Below are 20199 nucleotides of genomic sequence, written 5' to 3'. Positions count from 1 at the left end.
ACAGGAGCGAATCTCATTCACGAGATTCAGGACTGAAAAGATTCACCGACTCAAACGCTGACTCGCTGTAAAAGACAGGAGCGAATCTCATTCACGAGATTCAAGACTGAAAAGATTCACCGACTCAAACGCTGACTCGCTGTAAAAGACAGGAGCGAATCTCATTCACGAGATTCAGGACTGAAAAGATTCACCGACTCAAACGCTGACTCTCTGTAAAAGACAGGAGCGAATCTCATTCACAAGATTCAGGACTGAAAAGATTCACCGACTCAAACGCTGACTCACTGTAAAAGACAGGAGCGAATCTCATTCACGAGATTCAAGACTGAAAAGATTCACCGACTCAAACACTGACTCACTGTAAAAGACAGGAGCGAATCTCATTCACGAGATTCAAGACTGAAAAGATTCACCGACTCGAACACTGACTCACTGTAAAATACAGGAGTGAATCTCATTCACGAGATTCAGGACTGAAAAGATTCACCGACTCAAACACTGACTCGCTGTAAAAGACAGGAGCAAATCTCATTCACGAGATTCAGGACTGAAAAGATTCACCGACTCAAACGCTGACTCGCTGTAAAAGACAATAGCGAATCTCATTCACGAGATTCAAGACTGAAAAGATTCACCGACTAAAACACTGACTCACTGTAAAAGACAGGAGCGAATCTCATTCACGAGATTCAAGACTGAAAAGATTCACCGACTCAAACACTGACTCGCTGTAAAAGACAGGAGCGAATCTCATTCACGAGATTCAGGACTGAAAAGATTCACCGACTCAAACGCTGACTCGCTGTAAAAGACAGGAGCGAATCTCATTCACGAGATTCAAGACTGAAAAGATTCACCGACTCAAACACTGACTCGCTGTAAAAGACAGGAGCGAATCTCATTCACGAGATTCAAGACTGAAAAGATTCACCGACTCAAACGCTGACTCACTGTAAAAGACAGGAGCGAATCTCATTCACGAGATTCAAGACTGAAAAGATTCAGTGACTCTGTGATGTTTAACTCTTTGCGCTCCCCTGATCTGGCAGAAATCTCTGTGTCCTTTCTGCATCCTTGACTTGCTGGATTTGGGCACGGAGCCAGAGACCTATCAGCTCCGTTTTGTACCCATCAGCACTTTACCCCCCCGCGGCAATGTCATCCTGACATTCCTGTCACGTTAGGTCCAATATCAGGACCCGAATATCGTGTCCACGTGAAATACGACCCCGTAATCCGACACATTCTCCCAGGGGCTCGTTTTGCACTTCACGCGCGAAGGTTCTCGGCATTTACCGAGAAAATGACCTGCACACAGCCACAATATTTGCTCGATTGGCTGATAATTGCTGCTTTGCATTAGGAAGAGAGCACGACGTAGTCGAGGCGTGGATATGGAGAGAGGGGCTGTGATTGCGTTTTTATGGGCATAAATTAAGATAAATGATGGAGCGAACCTGAGCTCGGAGCTTCAGTAACGCCACCTTCCCTCATTAGTGCCTCGTCTGGCTGTTTTAGTGGCGGAGGTGGAGCTGTAAATGAGGCTTATTAGCCAGGCGATGTCATCGGCGTACGTGTCCCGAGACCAGGGTGTGTCAGTGCCAAGGAGCCTGGTGATGTTTACATTTGAAACATTACACGCTCAGCAGGTCACGCTGCTGTATTTTGTCTCCTACACAGAAAAATAGAAAGCTGACGATGAAAACGGATGATTTTTTCCCCCCCGATAATAAAGTGCCGTGAGGCTTCGCTTCTCTTCACGATACACAATAACCCTATCACTTAACAGTACACTTTTAGAGGCGGAGATAATATTTAGCCGTCTTAGTAATCTTTTGTTTCGAAAGAAGAAGAAGAAGAAGAAGAAGAAGAAGAAGAAGAAGAAGAAGAAGAAGAAGAGTCTGTCTTTGAGCCCGATTCACCTCGGGGATTTTAATCCGAAATGTATCACCGACAGAACGTCATCTGCCATCTTCTGCGGCTGTCACTCTAAATCAGCACATCAGCGGTGGAACGATACACTCCGAGTCATCATACGATTCACGATTCTCGCTTCACCGTTCAGTTCCATTCCATTCTCGGGATATTTTGAACGAAACTGTAGAAATGATGACTGAAACAACTCCTTTTTTCTGTCTCTCAAAAAAATGTAACCCAATAAACAAATGATGGCTTGAAACATAACGAGCAGTGTTTTAACCAGAAGTAGAGCTCCAAAGTTTATTTCCTGTTAATGACGAATGTTGTTTTTCTTAGCCGACCCGTTCGGTGCCTGTTTCTCAGTGCACCAGTGGTTTCATTCTTTTTTCAGGACGTTCCTAATTGTTGTATTGTTTATGCGTAACGTTTGTTTCCCCCACTTTTCTCAGCTTCGAAATGGCTTGCTTTTCTCCCAGAGACAGCTCTCTGATCTTCATGTCGGTTTGTCCTTTTTAACAGCGCACGCAGTCTTCACGGGTGAAACTGAAGGCTAAAACCACGAGTAGACATTAAGAGGTATTTCTTCTTTAAACAATCACTCTAACAGGACACACCTGGGTAGGAGGAAACACGTCAGTTACACGTGTTCCGATATTTTTGCTCGCCTCCAAATCGGGTGGTCTGATACAAAATGTGCCGTGCTCTATGTCGTTTAAGACATCTACTTATAAATACCAGGAAATGAAAGATGAAATTCTAGACTCTCTTCTCATATTCATCTTTTGATCTCAAACCCAAATGTCTTCAGTCTACAGGAGAAAAAAAAAAAAAACACCATTTAATTGGCCTCGCCTCGCCTCGCCTTCCAGTAGTTTCGGAGCAAGGTGTAAATATCGTAAATATTTGGAACATGTTTAATGTTTATGTATTTGGATATTTATGTATGTGAGTAGATTGGATTTTATGCACACACCTCACAGCACAGGATCATCCAGGAAGACGAGTCTAGAATCGGAACACGGGGACCATCGCCGGGAGACGAGCCGTCAGCCTCATGATTGTCTCGATTATCCGCTCAAGTGGCCCTGGAATCTGACTGAAAATAATATCCTTGGAAGGAAATGACTTACTATAAATTGCATCTGAGATTGTCAGTGAATCGAGTCGTTTTAGTTAAATGATTCAGTCAGGTTCTGTTCAGTTTTCTCAAATGGGCAACCTGACCAATCTGCCGTCAAAGACGAAAAAGAAACTGTGTGAGCAGTGCAACATATACTATAACATATAACTGTTGCAATTGTGTGTGTGTGTGTGTGTGTGTGTGTGTGTGTGTGTGTGTGTGTGTGTTTTAATAATCCGCTTGTATGCTAGCATTTTGGTGAAGTAGCATCTGGCAAAATGAATGAAATGAAGAAAGGAATTCCACACATTTTGGCCTTGTGTCTTTGACTCAAGGAGTGGTAATTAAATAAAATATAGAGATGATACGAGACGATAGAGATGAGAATCTAGAAAGAATCTAGAAAGAGCGTAAGACGTAAAGCGAGCTCCATGAAGACACGGCGTGTGAAGGACGGAAGAAGGTCGGAGAACTCGCGTGTCCTGCACAGATCCCTGACGTCAACCCCACTGAACACCTTTGGGATGAACTGGAACTGGAGTCTCCTTATCATCCCGACATCAGCGACTGATCTCAACCTCACTAACGCTCTCGTAGCTGAACGAACACAAATCCACACAGCCACGCCCCAAAACCTAGTGGAAAGCCTTCCCGGAGTGGAGAGTGGCGCTTATTATAACAGAAAAAGGAGGAATAAATCTGGAATGTATGGGGATGATGGTCAGGGGTGCACATACTTTTGCAATAGTCTATACAAATACAAAAAATGTGAGCATACTGAAAGCTGACATCGAATTTGAGTACGTACGTGTTTAGCAACATTCCAGTAAACTTACCAGAGAAATTGGTAGAAATTCTAAACAGCTGCCACTGTTGGGCCCTTGTGCAAGGCCCTTAACCCTCTCTGCTCCAGGGGGCGCCATATCATGTCTGACCCTGCGCTCTGACCTCAACTTCCTAACATGCTGAGGTATTGCGAAGAAAACAATTTCACTGTGCATATGTATATATGACCAATAAAGACTCGTTATCATTAACGCCGTCTCCAATGCGTAAAACTGAACTACGTTTCATTCAGTCCAGCGTTATCGATATTAAAAGCTGTGGAATCTGTTATTACCTCTCGTATTTTATTACTGCACTCAGAACCTTATTGAAAGCGAATCCTCTTTTCCTTCAAGTCCCCAAAAGCTCATCTCATGACGTGTAGCGAGTGGAGACGACAGCGCCGATGGAGATAAGGAGACGAGCCAGGCAAGCGGCTCTGCGCTGATAAAGCTAAGCTACAGTAATACTCGGCCTGTTTCATTTCCTAAAAGCTGTTCCGAGTCCATGCCAAAAAGAGACATCACCGCCCGCCTCTCTGTGTGTGCGTGTGCGTACGATGTATACAAAGTCTGCAGAGTTAATGGCGATTGCGCAGAGCTTACAGTACAGACTGGAAAAGCTAGATCAGTGATTTATACCGTTTAAAATGCATCAGCGGAATGAAACACGTTCGTTAAACTGATGGAAGGAAATCAAGATGGAGTTTAAAGCTGATAAACGGATGGTTGATTTAAAGCGAGGGGAAACAATATAGACTTAGAAAAAGTCTTTTAAAGTAATTAATTAATGACATAAGTAAATAAGAGATTAAATAATTAATGGACAAATTAATCAACTATCTTCATCTCCTTTCAGTGAACATTCCTTTTTCTCCCTATCGTTCTGCAGATTGTTCTATTTTTCTGGACAAGTCGGAATTCTGTAGTTAATCTATGCCTTAGTACTAACTACTAACTTCTGAATTAATACACAGATATTTTTGACACCACAGTCACACTGTATTCTGGATTCTGATTGGTCAGAAGGTGTAGATTAATCTTCCACAACCGCACCTCTGATAGTAGCACAGCTAAAAAAATCCCAGGATATTATTATTATTATTATTGTTGTTGTTGTTGTTGTTGTTGTTATCATCATCATCATCATCATGATTATTATCATTATGATGATGATGATGATTATTATTATTACTATTATTGTCATTATTATTGCTATTATTATTATTATTATTATTATTATTATTATTATTATTATTATTATTATTATTATTATCATTATTATTAATAATATTATCATCATCACCATCATCATTATTATTATCAATATTGCTATTATTATTATTATTATTATTATTATTATTATTATTATTATTATTATTATTATTATTATTATTCTTGTTGTTGTTGTTGTTGTTATCATTATTAGTATTATTATTATCATCATCATCATCATCACCATCATCATCATTATCGGTATTATTATTATTATTATTATTGTTGTTGTTATCATTATTAGTATTATCATCATCATCATCATCATCATCATTATTATTATTAATTAATATTATTATTAATATTATTGTTGTCATTATCATCATCACCATCATTATTATTATTATTGTTGTTAACATTATTAGTATTATTATCATCATCATCATCATTTATTATTATTATTATTATTATTATTATTATTTATTAATATATTACTATTATTATTAATATTATTATTAATATTATTGTTGTCATTATCATCATCACCATCATTATTATTATTATTATGATGATGATGATGATGATTATTATTATTATTAATGCGCTCATTCTAATATGCTATCGTTTCTATAGTAACCGCTCATTTTGTACGTTTTACGTAATCTAAGACTAATAATAATTGCTCCACGATATGAAGCGCAGCTGCACACGGATGAAACTACGATGTGTCGTTCGTTAATAAATGACAAACTGCAAATGCTGGTAACATTTTGGAGACGTGCGGTTACAGGAAAATAATCAGCTCCATGAATGTAACCATAACTCCACTTACTGCTTACTCGTTTCTTACTTAACCAATCAGTGATCCGAGCTATTCCTAACTCCACCCACATCCACGTCCGCTACTTTACAGCTTGCATGCTTCACGTGGGCCCATCAAAATTCCCTGCGATAATAAAGCAGTTTATGTCGTGCTTTACAAACTCGAACATCTGCATTAAAAAGATGTCCAACTGCGTCATTATCTTCCTCCTGAAGTTGTAGGGGTTTTTTTTTTTTTTCATGCTTGCTGTATTGCTGTACATCATTTATACGATGGCTGCAAAGTGATTCCTCGGGATTTCGTGTTTTTTTTTTGTTTTTTTTTTTGTTCCTCCTAAAAAAATTTCTCCTCCACCAACTGGCTTCTTGATTCAGAATTCTGGCAGCGTTCTCTTCCAGGTACTTGGCAGCTACTTCAGCGTTTGACCCTCGAATGAAGACGGAGAGGACGAAGAGTCTGTGAACTTCTCGCCGTCGACTGCTTCGGCGGACACAAAAACAAACCCGGTCCCTCGGTGTCAATACAGAGATAACAAAAAAAAAAAAATAAAATAAGGTAAGCGTCACTTGTTTCAGATTTTCCTCATTCTCATGCAAAGTGCCGGGCCACGCCGGGGGAGCGCCGGAGCGCTGATGAGTCCAGACTCACCGGAGGGGTGATTGACAAATGAAAGGACTGAAATCACTTCTCGTTTCGAGAGAGGTAGAAAAGCTAGCTGGAGGATCATCTCCATTATCGTGCGTGAGTGAAAAGCAGAGGTAATTCAGCTGCGCTAAATGCCACGTTTCGAGGGCCTTTATCATCCGGCTTTGAAGCGATTCTGCCTATTCATGCCGCCGCCGTCCTGGACAAAGGATCCACGCTCCATGCATAATGAAACTGGAATCTTCGCACTGCAATCAGGACGAGAAGACGCAGAGACTCGTCGTACTGCGATGATGATGATGATGATGATGATGATGATGATGATAATCTCGAGATGATGCAAGAAACTCGACCTGACAGACTCGAATGAATGTGACAGTTGTACCAGGGGGGAAAAAAAAAAACTTTAAATAAATGACGCCAAGTGGCTCTCTGTAAGAAATTACAAAGTACAGCGCAAAGCCATGAGGGATGAAGCCAAATATTCCCAGCACTATCTCGAAAATGAGAGCGAGAAGATAAATGGTTGTGAAAGTGCGGCTTGACAAATGTAGTGTGGTCGGCGAAAGCAACAGAGACCGGGGCTGCTCGTTTTCCTCTACGGCACGTACGGGCATGGATTTCCGATCATGGACCTGTTTGGTCTGACTAGCACAGCTGTCTGCTTGCTGTTTGCACATGGCAACACCTGAACCATATAAAATGCCTCAGAAAAGGTGAGAGCCCCAGGGTCACTCTTAAACAGTCTGTATTTAAGACCGGAGGACCACGTCTGAAACACTGACTACTGAAGGAAAATCCAAAGCATTCCCTTGGACACCAGGACGTTTTCTTTTGGAAAGAACCTTCATCTACGCATCCATGAAAAACCACTTATAATCTATTTTGAGGGGGAAAAAAATAATAATTTCATTTCGATCCCATTAAATAAACACTAGACCTCTAGCAGGGAAACTGCTGGCTCGCATTTCCCACAGTTCAACCCGAGAGAGATTACAAGGATCTGCATTCTCGTTTTCTCAGCAGTCAAACGGGTCAAAATATAGAATCATTCCCGATCATTTATCGATCATTAAACATTATCTAAAACAACTAGCCTGCTAGCGTATTGTCGAGAACGTAAACGGTGTTCGTCACAGGTTTCTATTCTGCATTTTATTCCTCAGGAGCCAGTTCTCTCAAAGTATACAATAATATAGGAACATATAAAGTCCTGTGCATCCGGAGGTGTTTTATTCCGCTTATACCGCCTCGACTTGCCGAAGCTGACGCTGTTTACGAATGAAAGAACGATGCGCAATACTTTTATAGTTTCTACTGACATTTAATGTTGTGGAACATAACTAAGCTAGTTCCTGTTTTTCGGGTTCTGCGCGCCTTAAAATGTTCGATTGAAATCCCTTATGGGTTCCTTTGTTTGTTTCTCTGGGAGAAGGTTCCAAATATGTTGATATTTTTTATATATACCTCAAAAAATGTAAAAGATTTTCAGAACATGATTGAAATAAAAACAATGGGATAAGCCGTGGCTTTAGCAAAAGCACTGAATGGTCCGGAATGCTTTTTTTGTGTTTCGATGCGCCTCCTGTCAGTCATTTTATAGGCACGCTACTCTACGGGCCTCTGTAGATCCTTGGGGGTGGAGCTTTTTTTTGGCGTCAACACTTGTTGAGCCTCCAAACTGTTAGAGACCTAATCTTGAAACAAAAAGCACCTAATGCACCTTTAAAGAACTCATGAGGAAACCTGTTTTTGTATTAATTTAAGGAACCCATTGCAACTGGAATCACCAGCCTACACTTTTAGGGGAAAGAAGGATTACATCTAGAACCCTTAAGCTGTTTCATTGGCTTGTCCCTCTTCTGAAACTTTTAAAGGAACCATACAACAGTGTGTTTTTTCTATCAGAGGGGGTTGAAGTAAAATTTTCCAGTAGCTTTTTCGATGAAGGGTCTTTGTAGAATTTTTAATACGCCAACATGGCTCCAATAATTGGAATACTTTCCAAACTGGTTCCACTGGAAATGTTTTCTGCAAACGCTCTTCCTAGAACCTTATTTTCTCAGGAACCTTGAAGAACTCCTCAGAGGCACAAAACAAACCAACAGACCCAATAGGGTTCTAGATTTCTCCCCCTACAGTGTGAAAAGAGTACTCAGAAAATGTAGAACCCTTAAGAAGTTCTCGGTGGTTCCTTCATCAGTAAAATTCTTTTATCTATCCAATCAACCCATAAAGAACCCTTGAAGGACGCTTTTTTCTAAGTGTGAACTCCTTTTTTTTTTTTTTTTTTTTTTTTTTTCCGAAAGCAGCGGTAATCTGACTGTAATCTGTAATCCAAGTTGACTGTCATCATATTGGTGCGTTCGAATCGTTACATGTTTACCCTTCCGTCCCCTGGTTTAGAACAGTACGCAGAACGGTGCTAGAGCAGAAAGTAGGTGATGGTGTGCCAGTAGACTTGCTGTGGAGAAGGAGAGAGAAACCTACTGGCTGCCACAGCGGGATTCTGGTTAATGGAGTCTGCGAAGGAGGGGAAGGAAATAGATTTGTGCACTGGTTAAATCTCCAGCCTCGGGGTTCTGCTTCAGCTGACGTGTCATCTCACCACTGGAGAGGAGTTTCATCAGATGCACAACGAGTATAACTGCTCTGGTGCATACAAGAGCCCGCTTTGCTACAAATAAACACGATAACCTGACTATCCAAAAAAATGATAAATGGCCACTAAACAATACAATCAGGTCCAAAATTACTGTAAATAAATACATAAAACATGCAATTAATAACATTTTAGGCTTACACATATACATTTTTAGACGTTTTTTTATAAACATACTCCATTTTTTTAATGCAAAAAACTGGTTTTAAAATTATTGGCACCCTCCTATCACTGAGTCTCTTGTTTTAGATGGTCTCCAGAACCTCCTGCTTCATATTAGCGTTGTGCACTCGTTAATTCTTTCATTTTAAACGGGGATCAGATACGATCATGTGACACATTTACAGCATTCATTCGTTCATCCTTACTAACTGCCTGATCAGGGTCGTGGCGGTTTATATAAGGATATTCAATTCAATTCAGTTGTATTTGTATAGCGCTTTTAACAATGGACGTTGTCTCAAAGCGGCTTTACGGAAACATATAAACACAGGATAGAGATTTTCAGTGTGTGGATTTATCCCTATTGGGCGAGCCGGTGGAGACGGTGGAGAGGGAAAAATTCCCTGAGATGATACGAGGAAGAAACCTTGAGAGGAACCGGACTCAGAAGGGAACCCGTCCTCATCTGGGTAACGACGGATAGTGTGAGAGTGAAAGAAAGTTCATTATGGTGTTTATATGAAGTCTGTTTGTTGAACTAGTCCACTGTTCACTAAAGGAGACCTGAGTGTAAAACTGCATGTGGTAATCGCAGTCCCAAGGACATCGCAGCAACCGTAGTCCCAGCAACCACAGCGAGAACGTCCATGTGGAATTGAGGTCCAGAACCATTTCATAATAATCATACTAGTTGGTTTATATTTTAGGGAAATAGAACTGAATACAGAAAGGGATTGAATTATGAATTGAAGCGATGGAGTTGAGTTTGACGAACTGTTCCATACAACGTGATGACTTTTGAGCCTTAGACCACGCCCACTTTGGGTTTAAATCCAATTCCAAATACAGACGCAGACGTTGTGCTACGCTCCTAGGGTGTAATATTTACTTTCTTTTTCTCTCTGCGCATCCCGTTAAAGCGTGCTGATCATTCTGAAGTCGACTGCAGAACAAAATCATGCCTGAGTAAATGAATTTAAAAAAACACGACATCACACGCAAGCCCATTTGAACAGACTATCTGTATAAAACGCCATGCCCGAGTGTATAAGGCGTGACTGTTTATAGCATGTACTGTAATTGAGTCGGGAAACTTTTTCTTATTTCTCCACAGTCATTAGCGGTGGAGAATGCAGATCGAGCATATTTTCATCAAGTCTACGAGCAGAGTTATTAGGATTTCCCCTGGATAACATGGATGTGTGGGTGGTAAATGTTTGTTCTGTCAGCACTTTGAAAATTAAAGGATGTTCAGCTGCCTTCATCCTGCAAATAACACGCTCTTCAATAACACGCGAGAGTGTGTGGAAACGCAACAACATATTTACCAGCCGCTGTATATGTAAGGAATAAGACATGCTGTTATACTGTAGAAAAATAAGCAAGGACTGATCTTGTTAACCAGTCCCGTGTCCTATAACAGCACGTCTCGAAGTCTTTCATTCTTTTTATTAACTACGGCAATTTGGAAATGATTAAATAACGAGTAAATATTCGATTTACTAAAGAATGACGGACCGGGTACGTCGCGTTCGTCGGGTTTTTTTTTTTTTTTTCGGTTTTGAAATCGAAAAACAAAACGCGAACGGCGACACGTTCGTAGATTTTTTCGTCTTAATGCTGAAAATGAAGTGACTCGTGAACTACGGTTAAAACGCGCTTTTGTCTGAAAATGCAAAATATATTTTTCTTCAAAAATCGAGAAAGTTTATACTTTCTTCCTGTCGTATTTTTCGAGTTGGAGTCATTTCGTTTCGCAGCATGCTCGCGTGACCTGCGTGAAAGACGTGCAGAATCCGTCGGTGGCTTCGTCGGGCGTGTTGGCTTGGCTCCGAGAAGTTCTCTACGTGCTTTCCAAAGGCAGTAAGAGAGTTACAGTGAGGGAGGATGACACGTCTAATGGGAATTTAGCCGGGTTTTTCACCGCGATAAAGTTAGTTTTAGGTTCGATGTTCGCGATATTCGTTGTTCTATCGAGGCGACAGTCTTACACAGATATCAATACCACCATTCGTTTGAATAATATTCAATTATTATATTCGCATATTACAGCGTATTAGAGCTGCATATTTAACACCTGAGAATGTTCTGACCCGGTATCACAACCCAAGTTGCTTAAGGGGTTGTCTGGCGATTCCACCCACTGAGTTAAAACATCAACAGGCCCGGTTCTTGCCAGATAAAGAAGGTGGGCAGACTGAATCCGTCCCGTGAGTGTAGAACGCGCCGTCGCTTTCCGCCAGTAAAAACATCGAAAAATACTGCAATTTTCTGGCGCTATCTTGCGATTGGTCGGGGCAGTCTACAGCGAAAATGGGCTTTAAGCGTAGTGAATTAGTCCTTTAATTTTCAATATTCAATATCGATATTAAAATTAGCGAACGTGTCATCATTTGTATATTGTTTTTCAATTTCGATTTTCAACGTGCACGGACCAATATCACGTACGCCACAGCACACCGGTCCCTCACCAGCCTCTCTCTTTTTCTCTCTCTTAGACGTTAAGATGCGTTTTATTATTTTTTTTTAATCTTATGATCATAGAACGTCAAGTTACAGCTTTACCTCTGACTGTTACAAAGCGCTGACACTGGAGACTCCTTCATAAACGTTAAATAAACATCTCCAAACAATCTGTCTGTTATTCGTAGAGCGTCCGCCACGCGAGTCCCTGTGAACGAGCGGTTACTATAGAAACGGTAGCATGTCCGAATGAGCGCATTAATACGAACCTGTGATTGGCAGCTGCTCTACTGTCAGAGGTGCTGTTGTAGGAAATGAATCAACGATCACACCGATATCAATAACGTCACGTATATTCACCTCGGTTTAGCCAGTCTGCAGCCCTACAACCAGCCGTTTTTATATGCGCGTCACATCCTGAACCCACATGAGACTGAAACGTAGCCGAATATATAAATATTATCCTTTTGTTATTAAAAGTAATGAGAAGGAGGAACTCCGCTTTAATTAATCGTCCTCAGGACAGCTTGTGGAGGTGAAAAACACAGCGGGACGGAGAAATACTGCAGGGCACGCCACACAGAGAGGTTAACTAGAGACAAAATATATTAAAAAAAAAAGAAGCAGAGATGGGAGGAAGGATTATCTCCACTCAGGTTGTCTATAGAATGATAATGCGCAGAGGTTTAGAGGTGGAAAAGCCTTCAGGACACGACGGACCACACAATAAATACCAAACACGTCTTCTCCAAAAACAATAACTATATAATATTATATATATATTAGCTAGGATGATATGAGTAGTCGCATCACGTACAGACGATCCTGTTTCAATATCAATGAATATCCTCTCTTGACATTTCCGAGTTAATTTATAATCCAGCGTGTTATTCTTCCTCTCTAATAAGCGGCCAGAATTTGCATCCTTTTTTCTCAAGTATTCTTCGTCTCTCCTTGGAATTTACAAAAAAAAAAAAAAAAACGAAATAAAGAAAAGAAAGAAAATGTAGTGCTGAAATGGCATTTTTTTTTCTTCTCCTCTTTTTTCTCCTCACACAAACACAATTACAAAGCAATTTGCAGCGTGTTCTACAGAGTAATGTACGACGGCACGCGCTGAGGAGAGGCCGGGGCCAGAGGAAGCATCGCTTACGTCAAGCGATTTTTCCACTCATCTCATTTGAGAAGGTTAGAGGGAGAGAGAAAAAAAAAAAAAAAAAAGAAAGAAAGAGAAAGAAAAAACTTTCCAGCTCTGTGGAGATCGCTTGTCATTGTGTCGGACGGTACGGCGTTAAGGTAAATGCGTGTTTGGAATAGACTGCTACTCGTTGTTATTTGGGTGAAAATATATGAATAGAAATCGGGAGATTAAACGGGTGACAAGCTTAATTCAGAAGTAGGATGTAAAGCGACTGCAGAGCGATTTAACATCCGAAGCTAAAACATTTCAGCTTCTTCGGCGTAAGGTCTATGGACGAATACGTGTACGTGTGATGAATGTGTACAACGAAAAACATTCCCCGCAACGTTATACTACCACCACCAGCCTCGGATTCTTATTCTTGGCTGAGAGGAGCGGAAGCCGGTGCGGTCTTCTGCTGTTGTAGCTCATCCACCTCAAGGTTGTGCTTTTCTGCTCACCACGGTTGTACAGAGTGATTATTTGAGTTACTATAGCCTTCTTGTCATTTTCCTCTGCCCCTCTCATCAACGAGGCATCAGTTTCCGTCTGCAGAGCTACCAGTCACTGGATGTTTCTTGCGCCGGTTAAATTTTGTATGAAAATCTCATGACTCATCAGTTTCTCCAATACTCACACTAGCACCGAAAACCAGGCCACAGTTAAAGGCACTCGGATCACGTTTGTTCCTCGTTCTTATGTTCGACGGGAACTTTAAATAACCGAAGAACTTGATCTGCATCTGTGTGATGTCGTGCACTGAGCTGCTCACAAATGATTGGCTGATCAGGTACCGTATCTTATCGGATCATATCGTATCGGACGCAAACATGACTTTCAAAACACTGTTTTTCCTCGTTTCAGATCCATTCTGAGGCTAAAATTAATGAACGGTTTGAACGACGCGGATGTTTAACAGCGATTATTGGTAGAGAGTAGAAGGGCAATGACATTTAAAAAAAAATAATAATCTCTACAAAACACATATTCATGTCCTTTATAATCTGTATATATATAATAACGATAATGAGTGTTTATTGCTCACATATACATTACAGCACAGTGAAAATCTTTTCTTCCCATACTCCAGCATGTCAGGAAGCTGGGGTCAGAGTGCAGGGGGTTAAGGACCTTGCTTGAGCAAGAACCTTAACCTTTAACCCCCTGCGCTCTGACCCCAGCTTCCTGCTTGGCAGTGCTGGAGCTTGAACCCCCAACTGTGAAAAAAGAAGGTGGGGCTTGAACCCCTGACCTTCTGATCAATAACACAGAGCCTTAACCACCAAGCCACCAAATGCAGTGGTTTTCAAAGTGGGGGCCGCCAGGGGGGGGGCTCAACAATTTGGTGTGAATAATAAATTCTCACTCTCAGACAACCACACACACACACACACACACACACACATACACACACACACTATCAATTCCTAATGTAACGTAATGTGAAGATTTAATATGTAGTTATTAATTAAAAAAAGGGGGATATATTCAGAAGTCTGTGTTTTTAATGTGTTTTAAAAGACATCTTGCAAAAGGGAGGCCTCGCTGAAATGTTAATGCCATTTGGGGGGGTCTTGCGCTGGAAAAGTTTGGGAACCCCTGCCCTAATGCACTGCTGATGTACTGCTAATATGTGCTTTTAAAAGATGATAAGAGTGTGAAAAATTTTTGTTCCAGGTGCTGTAGTTTAAGAATATTTTACTAATCTAGTGAAGTTGTTAAAATCTTCATGATGTTATTTTAGTAGCAGTACAGTTACGGCTGGCTGTCTGGTCGACTCAAACTGAAATGGCTTTTGTCTGGGGAAACGAGTCGAAACTACTAAAAACTGGTTAATGTTTTAATTTTTTTTAAAAATGACATTCATGACAAATTTTTCTAAAAATCTAATTAAAAGCGGTCTCTTTGTTTTCTCATTTTCATTTCGGGGGGGAAAAAAAAAAAAAAAAAAGAACGGATGCAACGGTGCACCCTTTTCGTTGTTGTCTATATGGAGGGAAATGAAAAACAATCATGCACTGATTATTACAAAAGTACTTTTGCAAATTAAAATGACCCCCACCGAGCGCACATAATTGTTCATCCTCGTAAAGCGAACCCGCGGAAATCGATTTCCTCCCTTTTAAAGCTGGAATAAATTCTGAGAAACACCGTGAGCACTGCTGTGAGCGTGTAACTCTTAGAAGAAGTCCGGTCAGCAGTATGACACGAGCGGCGGGACGCGCTTCTCCTTCAGGCTGTGTCCTGGTGCACCTGTTATAAAGCCGGCGTGCCGCCGCCGCCTCGCACGATTGGCTCTTTAATTCTGCGAAAGGTCACGGTGACTGCAGCGTAATTCAATATTCTTATAGCGCTGGAATAACCACATATTTAATCACCGAAGGCAGGACACTAACCGAATGCCTCGGCGTGGCCGGGAGAGGAAGCATATGCGGCGCGGAGTGCTAGAGTCAGCAACGTCTGAATGATGAAGCAGGTGAAGGAGACGCCAAGAACAAGCGGTTCGGCGTGTACAGCAGGAGCAGGAATGCTACGGAAACGACGGCGAGATCCGATAAAGCAACTCTTCCTACAGTTTGCGATTTTTCAGAATCGCCACCGATTTTCCGCAGATTCGAGCCGAGACACGTTGTGTGACATCATCGCAAAGCGCTCTACTATTCACGTGCGTCGTGAACATGAGTACAGCTCAAAGGTCTCATTTACCAAACAAACATCACTGCGAAACGATTTCATGCCGTCGCGATTTCGCCAGTTCGGGAAGTTTTCCAGAAAACAGCATTAAAAAAAAAATAAAAATCTGCAAGTTGCATCGCAAAATTTTGGAAAAAGCCACAGCAAAACCAAGCATTTTTGGCCACAGCGATCACAGGGGGAAAAAAAACTGGGATTTTACTGCATCATACCTAATTTGCATTAAACCTAATTTGCATCATGCTTAATTTGCATCCTACCTAATTTGCATCCTACCTAATTTGTAAAGAATTCACAAAGAAAATCACAATTCAAATGTCGCTTGTTGTTGAAATCGCAGCTCCAAATCGCACACACGCTTAGAAAATGAACTCGCACTTGTCGCTTTGTCGCTTGTAGCATAACACAACTCGTAACAATGATGGATATTAAGGAAGTCATTACGTCAAGATATGGCAGACTTCCTCTAATTCACCGTTTTGGTCTAAAGTTGTTGAATTATTTTCCCCAAAGTTGAGTTTTTCTGCTAATAATACTCTGTACTTTGGCATCACCGTGACATGGACACGCCTTAATTTAAGCTTGACTCAGCTTCTGGCTCGGTGATCATGTTAAATAAGCAAGAAGTTTAACGAAAAATGTCGGTTTGCCTAAAGACGTCTAAGACCTAACAAGCTATCGGTGTAATCGTCTCACGATTTGACCAAGTTGTTGGATAGTCGCGTGGCGTGGTTACCGAATCCTAATCGAGTGAGTCTGTAATCGTGAAGTGCTTGTCGAAATGTCCGCCGTGCTTCTGCGCCATCACATCATCATCATCATCACATCAAAACAGAGAAGGGCGCTTACACACTGTGCACGCAAAGATGAAAACAGGAAATTGCTCCAGAACTGACAGAATGAATCATTTCCCAACGTTAACATTTGGCAGTCATGTTGTTTTCCCATTAGTAGCTGGGGTTCTAAATGTAGCGGTAGGCGTGGCTTCTTGGAACGCTTTAAATGCATCACTTTAACATGCTAGAATCTTCCTTGAAATTGAGAAACATGCAAAAGAGAAACACACGTCTGTATATTTTGTCTTACATACAGTAGAAAAGGTCAGTATTTGACCAAGTGCCGTATTTTGTATCTTTTGCAGTATTTTCTCATCACGTTTCAATTTCTTTACCATTTCTAGAAATTCATTTCTATACGTCTTATATCTCCGTGTTTCGAGCCTTGGTTTTTGCCGGTTCTGCAGCTCGGGGGTCGTGACACGGCGTCCCATCACAATTCCGAGGGAAACGTAGAGGAGGTCCGGCTCGGTCTGGTTCATTAGCATTGCTTTGTGGAGCGCTAGTCATCAATGCAACGGCGCAGGAGCTAAAACCGAATTCGGCACGTCTGCTTTCGGCTGAAATTACAGCCACAGCCACCTCCACCTCGACAAAGAACATCACATCCACAGAGCGAGACGCACGACACGGCAAGACACAGCGACAAGGAAATTGCTTCCTGGGCACCTGGAAGGAGGGGGGGGGGGGGGGGGGGGGGGAAAGAGAAAGCCAGGGAAAGCAAGAGAGGAGAGATAGAGAGGTAATAAAAGATAAAACACCTGACAGAGGGGGTGATTTCGAGAGCTGTCACTCTGTCAGACGTGAATTAGGGAGAAGATGGGGAACCTAGATAGCTACCATGAACCGATCGCACACACCGAGTGACGAAGACGAACATCATAGAACCTGGCAAGAGACTGAACTTTACGTGATTCACAACATGTCCACGTGTTTTTCACGTTGTTTTACCATCAGGTACCACCACTATGTTCACCTCATCCACGCCTTATAAAAGTGTTTCGGTAGAACTTTTTGAAACGAGATTAAATCAAACAGAAATGTCATCACCGCGTGTCCGATTTTAAAACGCGTTTAAATCGTTTATCAAATCTAGCTTAAGCGTATTTCTTCAACGGTAGAGTTCGTTTTTTAACGATTTCTTTTTTTACTCAATTCTGTTTAAAGCTGCAGATTTCCAAACAAAGAGAACGTCACCGTGCCGAGCACTGGGTTATAATAAAATCTGGATCTAACATGCACGAGCCAGGCTGCGGTTACATTACGAGCGATTAGTGGTGCTGCGGGGAGCCGTTTATCAAGCGCAAATGAAGCCCTGCGTGAATTCCTGTCTTGTTTTTGATAACCACCAATCCCGTGTGGCTGTAATTCTTCAGAAGAAAAATAAATAAATAAATAAATACATAAATAAATAAATAAATAAATAAATACCGACTGTGAGTAATTCTCCTGCCATGAAGTCGAAGGTTGTAAAATAACTCAGAAAATGCTCTATGAATCAAGAGATCCGGGGTTAAAAGTGCAATAGACGGTATTTTTTATTATTATTATTATTATTATTATCATCGTTATTCATTACTTTTACAAATAACCTGGAAAATACGCCGAACATGCGAAATAAATAACGGGTTAAGAAGTTTAAGTGTTTGATGTGGCTTATAGAAACCTGCTTGGAAAATTGAAAAATTATATGAGCGTCCTGTCGATCATTTTAAAGACATGCCCCAACACCTCTTTACTCCTCCCCCCATCTCAGTCTGCTCGGAAAGAAGAAGAATAGTAATGTGGCTGAAATCGGTACATCCAGATAATACAGGAACACAGGAAAATCAGCATAAACACCAGCACTGGGTTTTTTTCCCCCCATGATGGAGTCATGTATTACTGAAGAAGACGATGGAGCTGGCGTTAGCATACGTTAGTTACTGGACAGGTCTGTAAATACAACACAAAGCTCTGAATCGCCTGAATTTGTTTACACAACAAATCATGTCCATTACGCAAAAAAAAAAAAAACAACGGATAGTGACGACACTCTTAACTATTCTCAGAGAGCGAAATCTCACGTCTTTATAGCGCCGTAACCCGGCTTTCAAGCGGAGTGAAAGCGATGTCGTGACACTTCTCGCTAATGCTAACTCTAGTTAGTATGCTAGCCGGTTGAACGCTACAAGGCCGGTTCTGGAGGCGGAGCCTTGAGTAGATGCGCAGAAATGGACACATCGAAATGGTGTTAAACTCACCTACTCATCCGTTAGAGGTCCAATCTTGAGTAATTTTGATGAAATTTTGCATAATGCTCCTTTAATCTTACATCCCGGGATGGATTTAGGCTTTTTTGTGCATCTCACGCTCTACCACTGTATGTATTCCAGAAGAGAACCGGATCTGACACAGGGATTATCAGATTAGCAGATCAGAAGTGAATCACATCAGACGAATATAAAAGCGAGAATGCGGGCGCCCGTGGAGACATGTTTGAGCCGGTCACGTAATACTCGATGAACGTTATACACTGGAGTTCTATGCGAGCTTTGTATCTTGTGTATTGAAGCACGGTGTTCACCAAAACTGTACATATGTCAACATTTCCTCAGATTCTTTGTACGTAGAGCTTCAGATCACAGTTTGACTCAGCAGATAAATACTCTTTCTGAAGTGGACCAGAAAGTGTAGGGGTGCCATTTCTTTTGGGAATCTTATCTGTTCTTGGTTGGATTGGAAGATTTTTGGGAGGGTTTTTTTTTTTTTGGCAGATTTTTGGGAAAATGATAGCGAAAGTACTTTCCCAAAACCTCAGTGACATTGTTTTTGTTTACGATTTTGCCGTTACTCATCCAGGAGCTCATCCTGTGCTGGTTTCATTTCCCATACTTCTCAATACAGTCGAAAAATTCCAACCAATCGCGACAAACCCGGCATCTCTCTGATTACAACTGAAGGGTCTGAAAGGGTTGGAAGAGTTACCCGGTGCGTAAATGGTGTCGCTCGCACAAACAGACAGTTCGGAAATAGCGTGATGGACATAATTAACACTAATCACGCTACACACTGATTATATCTAACTGACTTACCTGGAATCAAAGAGCTCTCCACAGACCAGAGGAGCGCACTGCTGCTGCTGATGATGATGATGATGATGTCGAAGGCCCCTGACCATGTCATCCGCATGATTTTTACTGAACTGGCATCCCTGATATCCCTGATATCCGCTCTCCTTCCCGATTCGTCTACACACAAAGAAACACACAGCACTGTTGAGTTCTGGATTCTGATTGGTCAGTAGACGACGATTGATTTTCTATAATGGCGGCTCTGACAGTACGCGTTATGGTTTCTATAGCAACAGCGCATTCACAAGGACTCGTACGGCCGACGCTCCGGATTAAATAATAAAGAAACGAATGAAATCGTATACACTAATAAACGATTTTTTTTTAAATGTGTGTAATCATTGATACATATGGTGAAGTGTAGTGTAAGGTGATGTTTAGTTAACGATTATGGAAGGAGTCTCCAGTGTCAGATGTAAAGCATCTAATGCTTCTTTGCGGTTTCTCGGTAGCATGACAAGCTGTGTTTTTTTCTTCACGAGAGAATAACAATGCGCGGAACTAACTCGGTCCCCAGACATGTGAATTTGGACTGCGTC

General features: G+C 41.3%; 1 protein-coding gene across 1 annotated transcript in view; it reads right to left on the bottom strand.

Moving 5' to 3' along the window:
• Window positions 1-19733, bottom strand: part of robo1 (roundabout, axon guidance receptor, homolog 1 (Drosophila)) — a 262707-nt gene extending 242974 nt beyond the window's left edge. The window contains exon 1 of the mRNA XM_047161471.2: window positions 19622-19733. Coding sequence (XP_047017427.1) covers window positions 19622-19718 — 97 coding nt within the window. The 5' untranslated portion in view covers window positions 19719-19733. The remainder of the gene's footprint in view (window positions 1-19621) is intronic.
• Window positions 19734-20199: the final 466 nt, after the last annotated feature.

Source organism: Ictalurus punctatus, chromosome 17, assembly GCF_001660625.3.
Source record: "Ictalurus punctatus breed USDA103 chromosome 17, Coco_2.0, whole genome shotgun sequence".
In the NCBI taxonomy this organism is placed as follows: Eukaryota; Metazoa; Chordata; class Actinopteri; order Siluriformes; family Ictaluridae; genus Ictalurus; species Ictalurus punctatus.
Note: the sequence above shows the minus strand (reverse complement) of the source record. Positions and strands in the feature narration are given on the sequence as shown.